General features: G+C 33.4%; 1 protein-coding gene across 24 annotated transcripts in view; it reads left to right on the top strand.

Moving 5' to 3' along the window:
• The window catches only part of CD44 (CD44 molecule (IN blood group)), an 87369-nt gene that overhangs the window by 63186 nt on the left and 6413 nt on the right, over positions 1–17770 (top strand). For 10 of the 24 annotated variants that reach the window (XM_087877218.1, XM_087877226.1, XM_087877175.1 and 7 more), the window contains exons 8-17: positions 3148–3276; positions 6503–6631; positions 8021–8179; positions 9415–9606; positions 10953–11129; positions 12200–12334; positions 12826–13005; positions 13530–13706; positions 14558–14710; positions 15544–15702. In XM_087877218.1, the coding sequence (XP_087733344.1) occupies positions 3148–3276; positions 6503–6631; positions 8021–8179; positions 9415–9606; positions 10953–11129; positions 12200–12334; positions 12826–13005; positions 13530–13706; positions 14558–14710; positions 15544–15702 (1590 nt within the window). Of the gene's footprint in view, positions 1–3147; positions 3277–6502; positions 6632–8020; positions 8180–9414; positions 9607–10952; positions 11130–12196; positions 12335–12825; positions 13006–13529; positions 13707–14557; positions 14711–15543; positions 15747–17770 lie in introns of all 24 variants that reach the window. The other 14 variants (XM_087877197.1, XM_034417366.3, XM_087877185.1 and 11 more) reach the window with 6 other exon arrangements.

The following is a 17770-nucleotide window of genomic DNA, read 5'->3' as shown; positions in this document are numbered from 1 at the left end:
TATCCGTGTGTATTATTAGTGTAGAGCAGGGATGTTAAACTGGCAGCCCGCTGGCTGGATGCGTCACATGCAGGCCACGCCCACCACAGTTCTGCAAATGGGAAAAAGGTCGTGAAACATCATGTGACAACAACGTGACACTGTGAGTTTGACACCTGTGGTGTAGAGGATTAGAGTGTCAGTAGGCAAGATTCTTCCCATTAGGTGTAAGCAAATAAAAGATTGGACTCAGTTGGATTTGTTGTCTTTGGGGTTGGGCCTGATATAAATGTGGAGACATATCCTTTGTCTAAGTCTTCTTGGAAGAAGTAATTTTTTTCTTAGTATTTCTAGCAATTATATTGGAAATATATGTCATTGTGGATCCTTCAGCCAAAACGCTCATTAAAAACCCTTACGGATGGTTTTATGACTATGTATACAAAGCAAAGAAAGTGTTTATTTGGTTATGATAACATTTCATATTTAGAGGAAGAACTTCAGTTTGAGATTTTGTCATCCAGCCTTGTGATGTGCAGTTGATTTCACCTTGCATTTCTTCATATACTGGGTTTTTTAATGTTTTTCTGCTAATATATTTGGATTCTCAGAAGTGAAGCCGAAGAGAATTTCATATTACCAAATGACAGTTTTATGTGAATTGTTCTAATCTAATGGATCATTTCCTTCTTATTTATCATTTTACATACATGCTAACTATTAACATGACTTTGGTATTGCAACAGTCTCTGTTTTCTCAGCATTGATTTTAGATTTCTTAAAGAAGTTGTGAGTTATACAACAGCCTAACTAATGGAAGATATTCTCAAGGTGATATTAATATAAACTTGTTTTCATTGTCTTCATAGAACTGATTGATCAATAATCTCCAGTTTCCTAATGATTTTTTCCCCAATTCCTGATGTTTAAAAACATACAAATAGGCACAAGACTATCTACTGGAGATCCACCCATTAGAAAAACTTTTCGTAGATTTTTTTTCCTTCCAAGATATCTAATTGTTCATAAGTGTGCATCTTTTTTTCTATTTTGAATCATATTTAGCTATATATATATATATGCGCAATGGTCTTTTCTATAGAGAAAGATGGTTTAATTTATGCAATAGCCTTCATTTTTTCACAGATCCTGCAGTTATAATGGAAACCTTTGTTATTACTTTGGATATTTACCTGCAATTGCAAATTTTCAGGATTTGCTTTTGGCAATGCTTACTTTGAATGCAGCTTTTTTTGTTTCAATAATTTTCAGAGATTAGAAGCATAAATTTCTTTCTGGTGAAACTTGGCAAACTCAGAAGCCAATTTTCATCAGTTCATGAAAAGGTAAGCTGGAAACAGGTCTCAAAGTTCTGGCCAATAATGCCATTTAAACTAGTGTGTGAGTTTTGTTAAAAAAAATCTGGAGCCATTCCTTGATTTTTGATTTCTCAAATACCCATGGATAAAGCAATTTTTATATGCTAAATTGTTGCAGCTATATGATTCAAAACCTATAAAAAGACTTTGTCTCTGTGCTTGTTGCCTATTCTGTAGTAAATAATATTAAGATAGAATTGACAAACACTTATTATTTCAAGTTATTCCAAACATTGCAGGTGGTGGTTGTGAATGGGAATGATTCTTCTGTACTCTCCTGCTCTGTGCCTAGATAAAGGATTAATGTAATCCTATTGATCTGTGTCGGTTGCAATGTTATACTCTGAGTTCCTTCCTCCCTCTCTGATGATTCATTCTGTCAGAAGTATCTCTCAATAGCTTGTATGTGTTTTTCTGCATTTGGGTGAATGCATGGGTGATATGATGGAATTTCCCTGGTTTAAGATTTCTATTTTGCAATTGACTTTTTGTTAGCTGTAAATTATAATTGCACTGAATATTCTGTTGTGCACAGAATGTATATTCATGCAAAATATGTTTGTATCATATAAAGTATTTTACACAAGAAACTTTGGTTAGGGGAGGGAACTTTGCTTATATTAATACTGCTACATTGATGTTGCTTTTTAGGAAGGGATAGACTTGAACTTTAGCTTTGATGTTTCCACGTAAATACAATATATGTATATTGTATATTAAACAGAGGAAAGTTACAGTTCTAAAACAACCTTATACAATTATGATTATATGAACTTCAGATTATGCAATTGACTGGCAGATAATGAAGATTACATTGAATAATAGACAGTCCAGAAAAATGTTTTACAGTTCAATCCCTATACCAAATAAGTTTCATTCCTGGTTTTGTTTGGAACCTCAAAATTGAAAACTAAGAGTTTCCATTCTTAGACTGTGCATAAAAATAACGTATCACTTGTTGGGGAAAATATATGATGAAATTCCAGCATATATTTCTTAACCATCCTCTCTTCTCTTCCCATTGTGTTGAAATGGAAAGTTGCTATGTTGTTCTTTACTTCAATGGGCTCTTCCTCTTCTTCCTGATATCTTCATCTGCTCAAGGGCTTCTGTTCTTTGTATTGTTGTTGCTTTCTCTTTTATCATTGAAACTGATCTCCATTAGATTTACTTCTCTGTATTCTACAATGGTGGAGATTATAATATGGTTCTCTATCTCTGCATTGCCATAAGAAAATACCTTTTGAACAAAAATAACTGAAAATGTGATCCTTGAACTAGCTTCCTATTTGAAAATCCCATTACAGCAAATTAAGGAGCTTTAGTTCAAGGATGCTGGGTATCCCATTTTATATTCAAACTGACAATAGAAATGCAAATTCTTATCATCCTTTAATATAACCATGATAAAACTAGATTTGTTTGAGGAACAAAACATCTGGATTTAAAGAGTTCAACTTTCTACTACTATCAGTAATATTTTTTTTCTTGGAGTGCTTCAGAAGTAACCTCATTGTTATTTTCTGGATGTGACACTGTTTATTACTTGGATTCCCTCTCCAAACCCCCACATCTTTACTTTGTGTTCATAATGTTTGTGTTGTTAGTGTGTAATCCATCTTGCCTTAGAGTATTCCCCAAATAAAACACATATCAGTATATTTAAAAACCAACAACAGGACTATTTAAGGACACAGGAAGTGACCCTTTATCATCTTCTATGAGGAAGTTCTATTGATCAAAGAAACAACACATATTCAACACTGTAGTTATTCTGCCATCATTACAGCTGAAGAAAATTCAAATCATGGAAAGCATCATGGAAATTCTAGTCAAGATCAGCAAATCACTGAAGATTTTCCATTATGGTGGCCACCTGAAGAACATAAAGGAATGCAGAATAAAACCTCCAGGAAGGGTAAACTCTTGTAATGTTTTAGTCAATCATAGTCTTTTGCCTGTGCTTTTTTTCAAAATCTCTGGCCAAAAGTTTGGTTTCATTGGGAAAAAAATTGTTGCATATATTCTTCATGAGTGCTGCTTGAACAGTTCTGGTATTGGTACACTGTATGTCATACAGAAATCTGTTGTTTGGACTTAAGTGAAACTGTTGCTTTAAGAGCATACTGCAAGTATGCTTTAAGGACATGCTATTTTAGGAATTAATCTATGTGCTAATCTATGTAGAAAAGCTAATGGGCATATCTCTTGCATATATAGTATGGAAAGACATATGATTGCTTCAACTAAAATTCTAGTGCAGGGGCATTGCTTGTTAATAAACTGACCCAATTACTAAACAGTTAATTGTTTTAGATGAATTTAAATCTTCCTTTCAGTTTACTTTTAAAAATAAAATGTGCCCCATAATTTACATGCAGATAAGACCTGCAAGCATTTCCTTTTAATATGTATTGTAAGTCAAATGCCCATATCCTTAGGTTCTACACCAATATTGTTTATCTAAGTGCCTTGTAAATCGTAACTATTTAAAAGCAGCCCATTTCTATAAGAGTTACAATTTAAAGAAAAAAAAATGACGATATGACAAAGAAAAGACGTATATGAGCTGGTTCCTTAATGGATTTAAACTGGGCTGTGTGATTGGAGAAGAACAAAATATTTCTAAAGACCTGCATGTGTTTCTCTCCATTCATTTTGCCATAAATTTTCCATAGTCATGCTGAGGTTCCACTTACACCTCCATAGTCCTATACTCCTGAGCCTTGATATATAAACTTATTTTCTTGACAAATATTTACTGATTCAATTCTCTGTTGAATCCCGAAAATTGTCATTTTGATTTCCTTTTTACTCTATTCATGTGGTTCCTTCAAATCGTATTGTTAAGCTTGGAGAGTTTTTCTCCAGATTTTATCAGCTGAATAGCCACTGTGCCATCAGTAAATTGGTGTTGAATGTGTCCTCTGGATCATAGTCACATCAATTCATCCAGTATAGGTATGGATCTACAGTTTCCACAAGATGCAACCATTTGTCATGCTCTGGATATGGTCCAGAAGGACCAGACCCTTTTCAGAAAGATTCACTTTGGAAAAACTACCAGGCCATGCCTAGATTAGCTGGATCAGCATTATCTGGAAGAAGAAATGTACATTTCCTTCAACTACTCTTATCTTGACAAAAAGAACAGTTTGTTCATACTTAACTCCCTGATATAAAGTCTTTAGAAACACAGTTAAGTTCTGACTCCTTCCCCAGGCCTTTGAATCTAGATGACCTTATTATAGAGTTGTAGTATATTTTAATCTGGTTTCCATTTTATGATTTTAGCTGACTTTCAGTGTATTGTGAGGAGTTTTGGAGGGGGGGGATTGTATTTATACTTGATTTTTTGTATGCTGCCCATTTTGCTTGAGTTAAGCAGCCATATAAATGTTATAAATACCTACCTACCAGAAAAGAATTGAAATACATTTTAAAAGGCAACATATGGGGGCTTTAGCAAGAGAAAGTTGGCTGCAAGTGAGCCTTTTTATACTCTGATATGAATACCTGGTTGCATGAGCATGTACATACATGATACATGATGCCAAAGACGAAGTGTTTGCTTTTCATGTTGTCCTATTTCTTCTTGAAATATGTACTCAGAAAGCCAAATTACACTTGCATCTCTTAAGTTGCATCATTCATAACTGATACACAACATGGAAACTCATTGAAATAAAAAGTAAGAATAAATATAGGCACCAGAATATAGATAAAGGAAAAGGAAAGAACTTGCACTTTTGACCATTTCCCAATTTATATTAGTTATGAGGAAGATAATTTTTAGTTTATATTATTATGAGCATCAATTTTCTGATCTTCTGTCCATGACTTAATGTAACTTTGCTCTGGCATGTAAATATAGGCTGTGCATACTTGCACTTGAAGTGCAAATGCCAGGTTGGTGATTACTTGAAATGAACTGCAAAGACTTTATCGTTCCTTTCTGCAGTTTAATCGGGTATTGTTACTTTACTTAATAAAAATACTGCAAACTCATTTACCTGTTTTCCAACCAGGTATCAGTGACAATATTTCCACAGTTAACATGTCAATTCAGCATTGGTTGACTCCTTTTGTATCTTTGATTCAATACTGATTTTTAAGGATTTGTATCGTAAGCTTTAGGACAATTATGTAATCTTAAAAGATGTACATAATACTAACTTTCATAGTAGTAACAGAGGGAATCTTTGATTGCTAAGACTATTATTCTGATTTTATTATCATAGCTTATTATCAGTTTAAGAGTAAAAGGTTGTTCAATTTCATTCAAACTCATTCAGAAAATTCAATTAAATCACCTCTTAGTATTTGGAATAAAATTATATTCCATATTATCAAATTAGTGCATTTAATTTAGTCATGGCTTTTTAATAACTTGCTAGTACATTGTCCTGATTGGATTTGTTGCAAGAAATTTTTGTTCTTTGGCTATACATAAATTTTACTCCTTGCTCTTTGATTTTGTATAATTTTAGCAAGCCCAGTAAATCTGGGAGAAGTGTGTTCACTGAATATTGTCTTCAGTCAGCTCAGAATGTAATATAGTTCCTATTGTGCTCTCATTTCTATATGTAAGAATACTATTATTCCATTCCATTCCATTCTTTCCAAATAAATTCATATTCAGATCCCACTTGTGTTCTTCCAAAGAACTCTCTCCCCCACCCCATTTTATGGGGGAGATTCTTTTAAGAGTTAGGATTAGAATTAGGTTTGTAATTAGAATCAATCTTTCAAGTACCACATATCTCATTGAAATGTTGCAGTTGCTGAAGTAAAAATGATTTGGTATGTGTTTACTAGCAATATGTGTTTTGCCTGCCTTAAATCACAATCAGAGGGCACAATCCAGATTCTATCATTTGTTTAAAGTGAACTTGATTTTTTTTTACATTTAGTCACACACACACACACACACACACACACACACAGAGAGAGAGAGAGAGAGAGAGAGAGAGAGAGAGAGAGAGAGAGAGATGGAACTGAAATTAGATAATCCATTCTTCATCTCTTATTGACTATTCCAATCAGTGAAGCAAGAACATATTAATGATGTAAGCAACAGAAAAATGGATAACTGGATGAAAATATAAAAATCTTACCATAAGTTTACATCAATAAATCAATAGATCAGAGTTTTGAAGATGATGATGATGGTGGTGGTGATGATGAAGAAGAAGGGTCTGGGGAAAAAAATCCTGAAACTGTTCTTGAGTGGGACAACAGTGGTGATAAGGAACTTCAGACGTCAAATACCAGTAAGAACTAATTCCTATTGTGCATTGTAATAATTAAGGTATGATAGTGCCTTTTAGATGTAGGCTTAGATCTTCAGTAGTATAGTATTTGTATCGATCTACAAAATATTATTTTATCTGAGATAGATAATAGTAAATAATAGAAGAATTTCAGTTGAAACTGGTGGATGATTTTGTGCTGTATTTCTCTGCATGGTCTATTTTGCATAGCTGGCATTGGCTTTTGCATTGGAAAATGTCTGTCTTAGCTAATGCTGGAAATGGAAACCCAGCAATGCTCTCAAGATGAAAGGCTTGTGTCTAAAATCTGTGCTTAATTTGAATGGGAAATGGCCAAAATCTGCTTTATCTGCTTTCCATTGGTGTCTGTTTTATACTTTCACTTGGCAAATCCAAAATTAAATGTCAAATTGATAAACATCTATGACGGATTTAGCTTTGGTTTTGGTGGTGGTTATTATGATGCTGCAGAGTTCTCTACGCATAAATCTGAATAAGTTTCTTTCTTGTTAATAGCCAAGTTGGTTAGTTAACAAGTGTGTTCAATTAATACCATTTCTACTATCTTTTTCTATTTTAATTTATTTTGTTGTACTTACGCTACTGTTGGGGAGCAGATGGTGTTGGTGAAAGGAACTATATGGTTAATGCACATTCTCATTAAATGAAGTTAATTTAAAAAAATGATCACATATTGAAAAGGTGTTACCTTTTATTCTTTTTATTCTACGTTTGCCAACGTGATTGATTCTGTTCCTATAGTACCCATGTTTCCCCGAAAATAAGGCCCTGTCTTATATTTTTTTGAACCCTGAAATAAGCGCTTGGCCTTGCGCTCAAAAGCCCGATTGGGCTTATTATCAGGAGATGTCTTATTTTGGGGAAAACAGAGTAACAAACTATTTGCCAGATGAAAACTTTCCTCTTATGTAGTTCCATGCCAAAAAAATCTTTACCTATATAGATGTTATGGGCCATGAAGCTATTCAAGGTTCAGAAGCTTTTTTTAATGTTAGTGTTACACTTATATGCTTGGGATTGTTGATTCAAACCTAACTTCCTTTAATGTAGAACCAGTTTGATGTAGTGGTTAAGGCATCAGACCCTCAGTGAATGCTTTCAACTAAGGAAGAAGATATTGCTTGTTCTTTTACATCTGATTATTTCATCTGTCTATACCAAGAATAGTGCATTTCTCATGAGATAGTCATGCTCACGTATGCAAATTTTTTGAGTACATGAAAGTACATGTGTGATCTGTGCTTTTAAAAACCTTTGCCTTAACATATACATATACATTATTCTCTAAAATAACTTAAGCCCAAGTGCTAGTTGATAGTGGGATTCCAAATATTCAAGCCATTGTCATTTGAACCATTGTCACAACAGCTGTGAATTCCAGCAAAGATGTCAAACAAGAAGAATCAGCTTATAATATATTGCTACCTGCTGTACATTCTGGAAGGGACAGTGAAGTCAGATACTCAACAAATGACACAAGTGCGGATGTCCTACCTGGAATTGTTGAACAATATTCAACTACTACCGGTATGAGGAATTAAACATGCTACTGAACACATTTTTCATTTATGTTGATTTGAAGTAGAATTTCTTTCCACAATATCAAAACTCAGAATGTAGTTAGTCGTTAGAAGTATTGATAATTTTAACTGGAGTATTGTGATGACTTCAAACAGGAAAATAGATTCAAACATAGAGCCATTTTCCAAATGTGTTTGCTTTTATCCACCAAAACCATGATATTGAAGACTTTTGCTAAGTGGTTTTGTATAATAAAGGAAAATGTTTTGGAAGCACTGGCTTAAACCATTTCATAAACAAATACTTTGGTAATAATAGTTGCTTTTTATCTAAAGGCATTCTTTTGCCAACATTAGAACAAGAGAAATAGATTGCATTTGTATGTTGATAGACAAATTTGGTTGTACAGTTGCAGCTTTATTTCTTATGAAAAGTATTGCCATCTTCTCTTGAAGATGGGAAAATGTCTCTTACTGCACTGGGCTTTTTGTGGGCTTTCTCTTTTGAGTTTTCAATTACAATTTTTCTCACTATCTAAAGCTTTTTCTCTTAGATTTAGTGATCATAATGTGTAACGCATTATGTTTTCTGCTAAATTATTTAATAAGTTGATAATGAAGGATAAATCTGGTATTTTAGCTTCAATATTTCATAGTGTTTCTACTTCAATTTCCTTGGATTTATACAGCAGCACCTTTAGAACTGAATAAGCTTTATTGTCTGAACTTCATTCTGACAATGAATACCATCCAAAATAAGACTTTGGATTGACAATATAAATCTGGACTATATATCTGAAGTGAGTCTCCAAAATATTTCAAGAAAGAAAACATCCAAATAAAAGAAGAAAAGGAAGAAAAAGGAGAGTGTTCTTGGACTTAAGATGCTACTGTGAATCCAGATGGTACAAAGCCTTTTGCATCTATCAAACACATTTGATAGATCAGATAAGGGTGCAAGCTGCTGTCACATCTTTTCTGCCTCTACTGCTGTTATAGTCCTTCTACTATTGTTCCTGGTGTCTGGGGCATCTCTGGAAAATCAACCATTTCTGAAAATTGTGGTGCTGATTATGGGGCCTGTGAATTCAACAATACTTTTCAAAATTTTATCTACTTTCCTCTTCCTCTGCCTAACGCACATAATGAAAGTGCAAGCCATATATATATATTAACAAGATAAACTGGAGGGTTATTCAGCAAACATAATAATGGAATTGATTCAAAACATCATCATAACAGCTGTGTCCTCCAGTGATGATTTCTTCAAGCAGGAAGACTCAAAGCAGCCTCAACTGGAGGGTGCATCTCCTGAACTGGAAATTGAAGACACAGTATCCCCTGCAATCAACACTTCAGACGTGTTACATCCAGAATTTTCCCCTTCCGATGAAAAAGAAAGTACCCTGGAAAAAGAATCTTTTCATCATCCAGGTAACAATATGAATACATTACAGAGCCAACTTCCTCTTTAAATTAGCTGCATTTGTTTTTTCATCAAATTTCTAAACAAAATACCGTTCTAAACTCGATTGCTGAAAATATGACTTCAGTAACAGAGTGGTCAATGCCTGGAAGGCACTACCTGACTCTGTAGTTTCTTCCCCAAACCCCCAAAACTTTAACCTTAAACTGTCTACTGTTGACCTCACCCCATTCCTAAGAGGTCTGTAAGGGGCATGCATAAATGCACCAGCGTGCCTACCGTCCCTGTCCTAATATTTCTTTTTTACTTACTCTTTTCATGTATTCCAATTATGTTTATACTTTTACCTGTTATCTCATATAAGCTTGACAAATAAACTTATGATTTTATGATGGTTATGATAAAGTGTAAATTGTAAAAAAGAACTGTGTTTTGCTTTCCCTCCCCCAATTCACTCTTAATTATATAAGAGTTGATTTAGATAGCAGTTTACAGATTTAAATAATGACTCTTCAGCAAGACATTATGTGAAACAATATTTATATACCGGTAGTTACTTTGCAAAGCCATTATGTCTAGAGATATACTAGAGATGTGAAGTCCGTTTCCAAACAGAATTACTCTCTCAGAATCTATATTCTTTATTTCTCTGTAAATTCACCTGTGAATTTTATAGATACCTTAGAACAGATTTTCAGCTCTAATTTATAAGTAATAAGGCTCATTCCAGGTAACAAGGCTCTTCCTTTGATATCTGACATATTCTTGTCTGACATGGAGAGTCACAGGGTAGATGAGCCAGTGGTTTGATGTAATAAAAGGTTTCAGATGTAAGAATAGAAGTTTATAGCCTTTTTAGTGTCTGAACAAACCAGGGGTCTCTGCTGCATCTATCGGGCAGTGCAATGACTCATGTCCATTTGCAATTATTTGTTATTGCATACTGTATACAATTTGATTAAAGTAAAATCTTGGATTTCAGGTGATTTGAACCTCCTGAAATTAGTTCATTGCCTAAATTTGATTAATAGAAAAAGCAGGTATTTTGGCTTAGTTCGGTTTCCATATAACCTGGGGAATTAATTATACTTCATGCGGTTACCTACTTTAATACTGGCAGTAAATTTGTGAACTACGCTGAACCCAAAACACCTAATAACTGTAACAGCCTGTTGATATTAAGAGATCTAACATGCAAGGAACCTTTTTATATGCTCCTTTTAAACTAAGCCAGAAAGCCTAAATACATATCTGTTTGCCAAAGCACCCTCAGATCTTTGAATCTGAGACACCATCAACTGAATACACAAATAGTTAAAATTTATTACTGCCTTATTTATCATAACTGCAACAGTTACTTTCTCCAATGGAAGCTTTGAACATGAAGAAGAAAATCAACATCAGCCATCAGCTGTTGATACAGTTGCACAAAGGAGTCAAAGTTCTGTCGCAAACAGGACAATCCATGATATCCTACAAGTACTTGTATCTCCAAGGGACAGCTATTATGAAAATGCATCTTCTCAGTCAGGTATTGGCAGTATGACTGTTGAATATAAAATGTATTGTGTTGAATATAACATTATTTCTAGCAGTGTGGCAATACTTTCCTTTTTGTTATTGCTGTTATTGAAAGTTTATCATACTTTCCCAAATGTATAGGTATTCTTTGTTTAATGACCACATTTGGGAATAGCAAGCCAGTCACTAAGCAATGCAGTTGTTACATGAATCACCTGTGATTGTTAAGTAGACATTACATGACTGAATTGTGTCTTTACTTCTGGCTTCTCTGTTGACTGCTTGTTGGAAGCTGGCTGTGAAGTGCGCAAATGGCACTCATGCAATCATTGAACACAATGACAATTGTTAATGCCTCCCAGTTGTGAAGTGCCCAAAAGGCGATCCCATGATTGTAGGTATAAGAACAGGTCAAAAAGTTAGTTTTTCAACACCGTCATAATTTCAAACAGTCATTAAATAGCGAAGATATTAATTGAGGACTATAATATTCCTCTTTAATTCTAGCAGAAAAGGATTTATTCCACAGCAGTATTTGTTCTTTGTAAAAGAAAATGCATTTATTTTGCACTATTTTTTCAGCTGAATTAGGCTCTGTAGATATAGATATAATATACTTCACTAGATAAGTGTTGGACATGACTAAATGATGACAAAAACGCTTCCTATTGAGAGCCAGTTTTATCTAGTGGTTAACGTTTCAGGCTAGAAAACAGGAAACTCTTGACTTCTAGTCCCATATTAGTCACAAAGCCAGGTCTATATTAGTCACAAAGCCAGGACCACAAAGTGGTCCAGTCACTTTTTCTGAGCCCTAGGAAGTAGTTAATGGCAAAACACTTCTGAAAGACCTTATCAAGAAAACTACAGAAGCTTGTTCAATCAGTTTCCAGGAATCGGACATGATTGAATGGAAGGAAGAAAAAACTTATTTCATATGGAGTGTAAACTTTGACTCCGCTAAAACAGTTTTAAGATATTCTTGGTTTTCTCTTTCTATTTATAACTATGTAAAAGTGCAACTGGAAAAGTAGCTCTGAAAAGTGTTTAAAACTGACCCAGACATCTTTGTAACAGCAGTAGTTTCCAGTGTTAACACTCACTCTGAAGTTCCTACTCGTGATTCATTATTGCACCTAAAGAATAGTGAAGAAAAATATCACACAAACACATCTAGAGAGCAATTGCTGCCTGGAATTCTTCATACAACTGCAAGTAAGCATGAAAATAATATTTCACATATAGGTATTAGCAATTTTTTTTAAAAAAAATTGTTTTCTATTATTTTTCTAGTTGAATCGTGTTATAGCTTTAAATACATAGAATATGAGGCCATTAACCATTGTGCCATATGAATTGGAAATTGTTACCAATAAAACCTTCTCATATGTGATTAATATATAATGTGACAATAAATCTTATTTGTATAGGAATAGGTTTTGTTTCATCCATAAAGATTGTATTTGTACATCAGTATATAATATATTATTGTATTGACTTTAGATATATTCATAAATAAAATTTAGAAAAAATCACAGAATCAATTTACTCTCTGGGGAATTTCTCCAAAGAAATTTTAGTTGATATTAGGCAAATAAATTTTTACTCATTTTCATATTTCTGAACTAGGAATGATATTACTTAATCTATTACTCTAAATAATAAGTAATATGCTATATGCAATCTTTTGAAATTAATTGTTGCAGCAACTGTAGTCTCCAAGGAGAAAGGCAAAGGCAACGAAACCACACAAAATCCATCATTTTATGAGATCCATCCAGGACTGGACAATAAAAATGATCTCCCTGAGAACAAAACTAGGGAAGATGTTCAGTCTGAAATTATTCAGCTTGAGAGAAAACCTGAATTGGAAACAACTCAGACAGGTATTTCTCAGAAGATACAATTATAACCAGCTTATTCTGCTATGTTTGGGGTCTTTCTCAAAAAAGAAAAAAAATCCATGCATATATTATATGGTATTTTAACATGTAATCTGTATAAAAGTACAGCCAGAAAGTATGTGGAAAATGATGTTGAATAGCTGTTAAACTGATGGCTTAGCAGCAATTCCTCAAGGTTTACGAGAGTACAAATAATTTACTTATCAGTTTATGGAAGAATATTGATTCACTTCATTTGTTTAGGTGATGAAAATAGTCAGTTGAAAATGAACGCTGTGAATGCTTCACTAGCAATGTTCCATCATCACAATCCCAAATTAGGGAAATATTTATACTTTTAAATTAAAATATGTCTGCCAAATGAAAAATACCTATATTTATCAAACCAGTACAATGATTTGCAGGTCAGAAAGATAGAAGCCATACATTATATATATGTTTTAGAAATTTATTTAGTGAAAGTCACTCCTATTTTGTTTCAAATCAATTGATCAATACTGTAATAGCTGTGATTTCCACTGAAGCTGATGGTTATGAGGATTCTACCCAAGATCCATTGATTAAGGAAGATCCTGATTTGAATGAAAAACTTCATCACTCTACAAATTCATCAATAAATGATTTCATACCTGGAATTAGTAATCTCACAGACAATGTGCAAGAAAACAAAACATCGCATACAGGTACTAGGGGAAAAAATAATTAATTTTTTCTATTGCTATTTTAGATCAATCAATATAATAGCCTAATTTAATTCTGAAATCCTTCAGGACTTGGAAGACACTTATTCAGTGGGTGGAAACAAGTAGTTTTAAGTGGCATCACATTTAGACAAAACTCTATTATTGAAACAGCTGTAGTCTTTAATAATTACTACATGAACCATTTATACATGTAAAATTGGCATGAGGTTTTGAAAATAATCTACATGCTTTTGTTGTAATGGTATATGAGTTTAAATAGAAAGGGAATTTACAGGTCTACTGCTATATATCAAATTAGTACACTACCATTTTGTAGTTCTCATTTTCCCTGTAACCTTGCTTTAGTCAAGGATTAAATTCATACTGCTGCATTTTTACAGTACTTATCTAGCCAGATATTAATACAATACCAAAAAAAAGTACTGACTACTGTAAAAAATGTAGGAAGTGATTGTCCAGCTGTTGCGGGATATTTAAAAACATTACAACAATTGTGAGAATCTAGCACAGGAGCACTAAATGTTATTCCATCAACTGGACAGAGTATTGCAGCAAAACCTTTCATATAGGTAATAATGGTTAATATGCTTCCAATTACAGTGGTCCTTGGGGATATATTACATGAGTGAATCATTAGATTATTTTTAGTCAGTGAATATAGTTGACCAGATGGTAAACATGCTCAAAAGCCCATTTTTTAAAAAATACAGAAAATATAAATGAAGTAGAAATTTTGGGCAGTGATTATTTGGATGGAAATTCATTTGGACAATGCACAGATTAAAATTTTAAATATCCAAATCTAAGTTCATCGTTGGTTCATCAAACAGTTGCCATACTCAAGGATCTTGAAGATTCAGCTCAATCACCATTGCCTCCTATTTACCAGCCAGACTGGATCAGTGAAGAAAAACCTACTAATACTTCCAGTAGTGGCACGGAAATCAGTAAACAGCATGAAAATGAACGTGATTTTTATGAAGGTATTGCTGTGAATAATATTGTCCTTTCATAGTGATGCATGGATGAAGTATGGTTTCATAGTACCTACAGTATATATATTTTTCACTCTTACAAACCTGAAAAGGTTTTCATATTAGACTAGTATTCATATCATAATTCAAATAATATATAACAACTTACAAAATATTTCTATGCTGATTCATTTTGTTCTTAAGCTGATTTAATATGGTATGGTTTCATTGTGATTCTGTATAAATCCTCATTCTGTATAAGCCTTGAATCATAAAAAATACATTCTGAATCTTAGTCTTATAATCTACTTTTTGATATTATCTTATTCAGTATATGGTGATCTTTTTTTTTTCTAATTCTCCAAAGGCATCCAGTGATTATTTATGTGATCACAAATTGATTGGAAACTTGCAGTAAGTGTATGTAAAATGATGATTAGATTTAGGATATAATGTTACCAGAGCAAGAATGTATATAGTGATGGGGAAGGGAGAAAAAAACCCTTAAAAAGCCCAATCTTAAGCAGCAACCATTGTCCTTATTTGTGAATTATTTTGTTGTCCGTTAAAAGTGCATAACAATAGATATGGAAAACCTATATACCAAATTTACTACCGGTAACCACTAATAATCTTTGGTGGACACAGGAAAGAAAACAGGACTCAACAGGAGTTAATTAGGAAGGGACTTGCTGTTGGAATTATAGTGTGCTTTTTTGTATGCCTGAATTATATAACCAGTATTATATTGTTTTGTGAGAAAAAAAATATTGGGCCGATGCTGCCAAGGGAATGCAGCTAATAGTTTTGTTTCATTCTCCATTGCTTTATCGCTGCCATAGATGTGGGCTTTTATGGGACCAAAGAAGATCCAACCTCAGAACCAGTGAGGCAATGGGTTAGTGAAGACAAGTATACTACAAAACCCACAATGGATGTCTTATTTCCTGGAATTGTTCCTCGAAGAGGAATAAATCAAAAAAATAAAACTGATCATACAGGTATCCACTAGAATGGTGGTGGGATCTTTTTTACCCCTCTTTAGGTGAGATATTCTTCTGTTTTTAATTTCCGTGTCTATTTTAGGCATGTAAAAAAAAAATGCGCCTAAGAACACTTTATGAGGTATGTCACTTTCCATTGGATAGAATGAGAGTCTGGAAAGGAAAACTTTTCTTCATCTCAGGTTCCCTCATAGTCCCCATGATTCTATTTATTTCTGTCTATTATGCAGCCAGCAATCTTATGTGTTTCTAGTGCTCAAATACATAAATGAAACCTGATTCTTATATCCTCTTGATTTGTAAATTTCAGCCTACTGTATCATTAATGTTTTACAGGTTACTCATGAAAATAATTGGTTGAGGGGTCCTTGGTGGTCTCTGCTAGCACTGATGATGCTACTTGGTTTGGGTAATGAAATATCTGCAAGAAAGCAACCAAGCTCAGAGAGCACCAAGGTCCCTCATTTCAACCCTGAGCTACAAATTTTCTTCTTTATTAGTAATTAATTGGTTGCCTGATGATGATGATGATGATGATGATGATGATGATGATAAGAAAAATAACTATGAAATCAACATTTGAAACTAGTGAACTAATGGTCCTTTTTTACTGTAATTAGGATTTGAAATTACTAACTCAAGATCTTCAATAATATATTGAATATGTTTATATAATTAATGTTTCATTGAAACTATTTTCTTGGATATGTGTGGAAGAATAGTGGATGAATAGGTATGCTCACACCAGAATGCATGTGACTGCTATGAATGCCATAGGCATGATAATTTTGGTGGCTTTTGGCCAGTAAGATCATAAGATTCACATGTCTGAGGCATTCAAAGTTCAGTGCTCATTCTGGATTAAAATAACTTTACATTTGGCATCATGAGGAAATGAGCTATATTTTCCTGATGTACACATTTTGAAAAGCATGTATTGTATGTACTTAAAACTAGTTTTTAAAATGATTTAGATTATTTTTATGCAGTATTGTATAGATCTGCATTTAATATTAGAATCTATAAATTTCATTTTCTAAGTCATTTATTTTGCTCTCAAGTTATGCCGTGTAGGTCTGTTTAGGTTTACAAATTCATCTTTGTTTTCAATTCTTTCTGCCTAGTGATATCTTTACATGTTTTTTTAAATTAGCATGACTAGCAGATTACATGTACCAGAGAATAATTGTTGATAATGTAATAATAAGATGGTAATTTTTTGCAATCCTGTTTATAATTGGGTTGCTTCCTACTATCATTACAGTACTTTTTAAAAAATGGTATTTAGGTAATTACAGTATGTATAACTTTGCTAATATATTTATTGATCATTCTACTATTGTTCCAATTATAAGTCAGGGACTCCTCCAACAACTAGTAGTGGTGATCTGTGGAGATAAAACGTTGAATGAAATATTGTGTACCTTTTTTTTAAAAAAAAAAATATGAAAATACAGTGTACTGCAATAGCTGTCAGCATCAATTACTATAGTCTGGCGTTGGTATATTTATTACAAGTAAAAATATATGAACTTTCTTAATATATTTTCATGTCTGTGCACGCATAAAAGTGACTTTGCTTGCTAGTGTAAGGTAGGAGAAGGACCTCATGCTGAGAGTTATTGGAGGCATTTCTTTCTTTTTTCCTCTTGCCCCTCATTTGCTTCTTAGTCTACCACTACAGATAGTCCTTGATTTACATTTCATGTAAATCATTACATTACATTTCATTTACAGTTCATTTAGTGACCTTCAAAGTTAAAATGGCACTGAAAAAAGTGAGCCGTGACTGTTTTTCACACTTATAACCATTACAGCATCCTCATGGTCTTGTGAACAAAATTCACAAGCAGCTGATTCATATGTATGACGCTCACAGTGTCCAGGAGTCATGTGATCAGCTTTTGCAACCTTCTGACAAGCAAAGTCAATGGGGAAACCAAATTCACTTAACAATTGTGTTACTAATTTAAAACTGTAAAGATTCACTTAACAAGTGGGGCAAAAAAGGTCGTAAAATGTTGCAAAGCTCACTGAATCAATGTTTCAGTTAGCAACATAAATT

This window comes from Pantherophis guttatus, chromosome 1, assembly GCF_059756535.1.
Source record: "Pantherophis guttatus breed Tessera chromosome 1, ASM5975653v1, whole genome shotgun sequence".
In the NCBI taxonomy this organism is placed as follows: domain Eukaryota; kingdom Metazoa; phylum Chordata; class Lepidosauria; order Squamata; family Colubridae; genus Pantherophis; species Pantherophis guttatus.
This window is presented reverse-complemented; position numbering and strand designations above follow the sequence as displayed.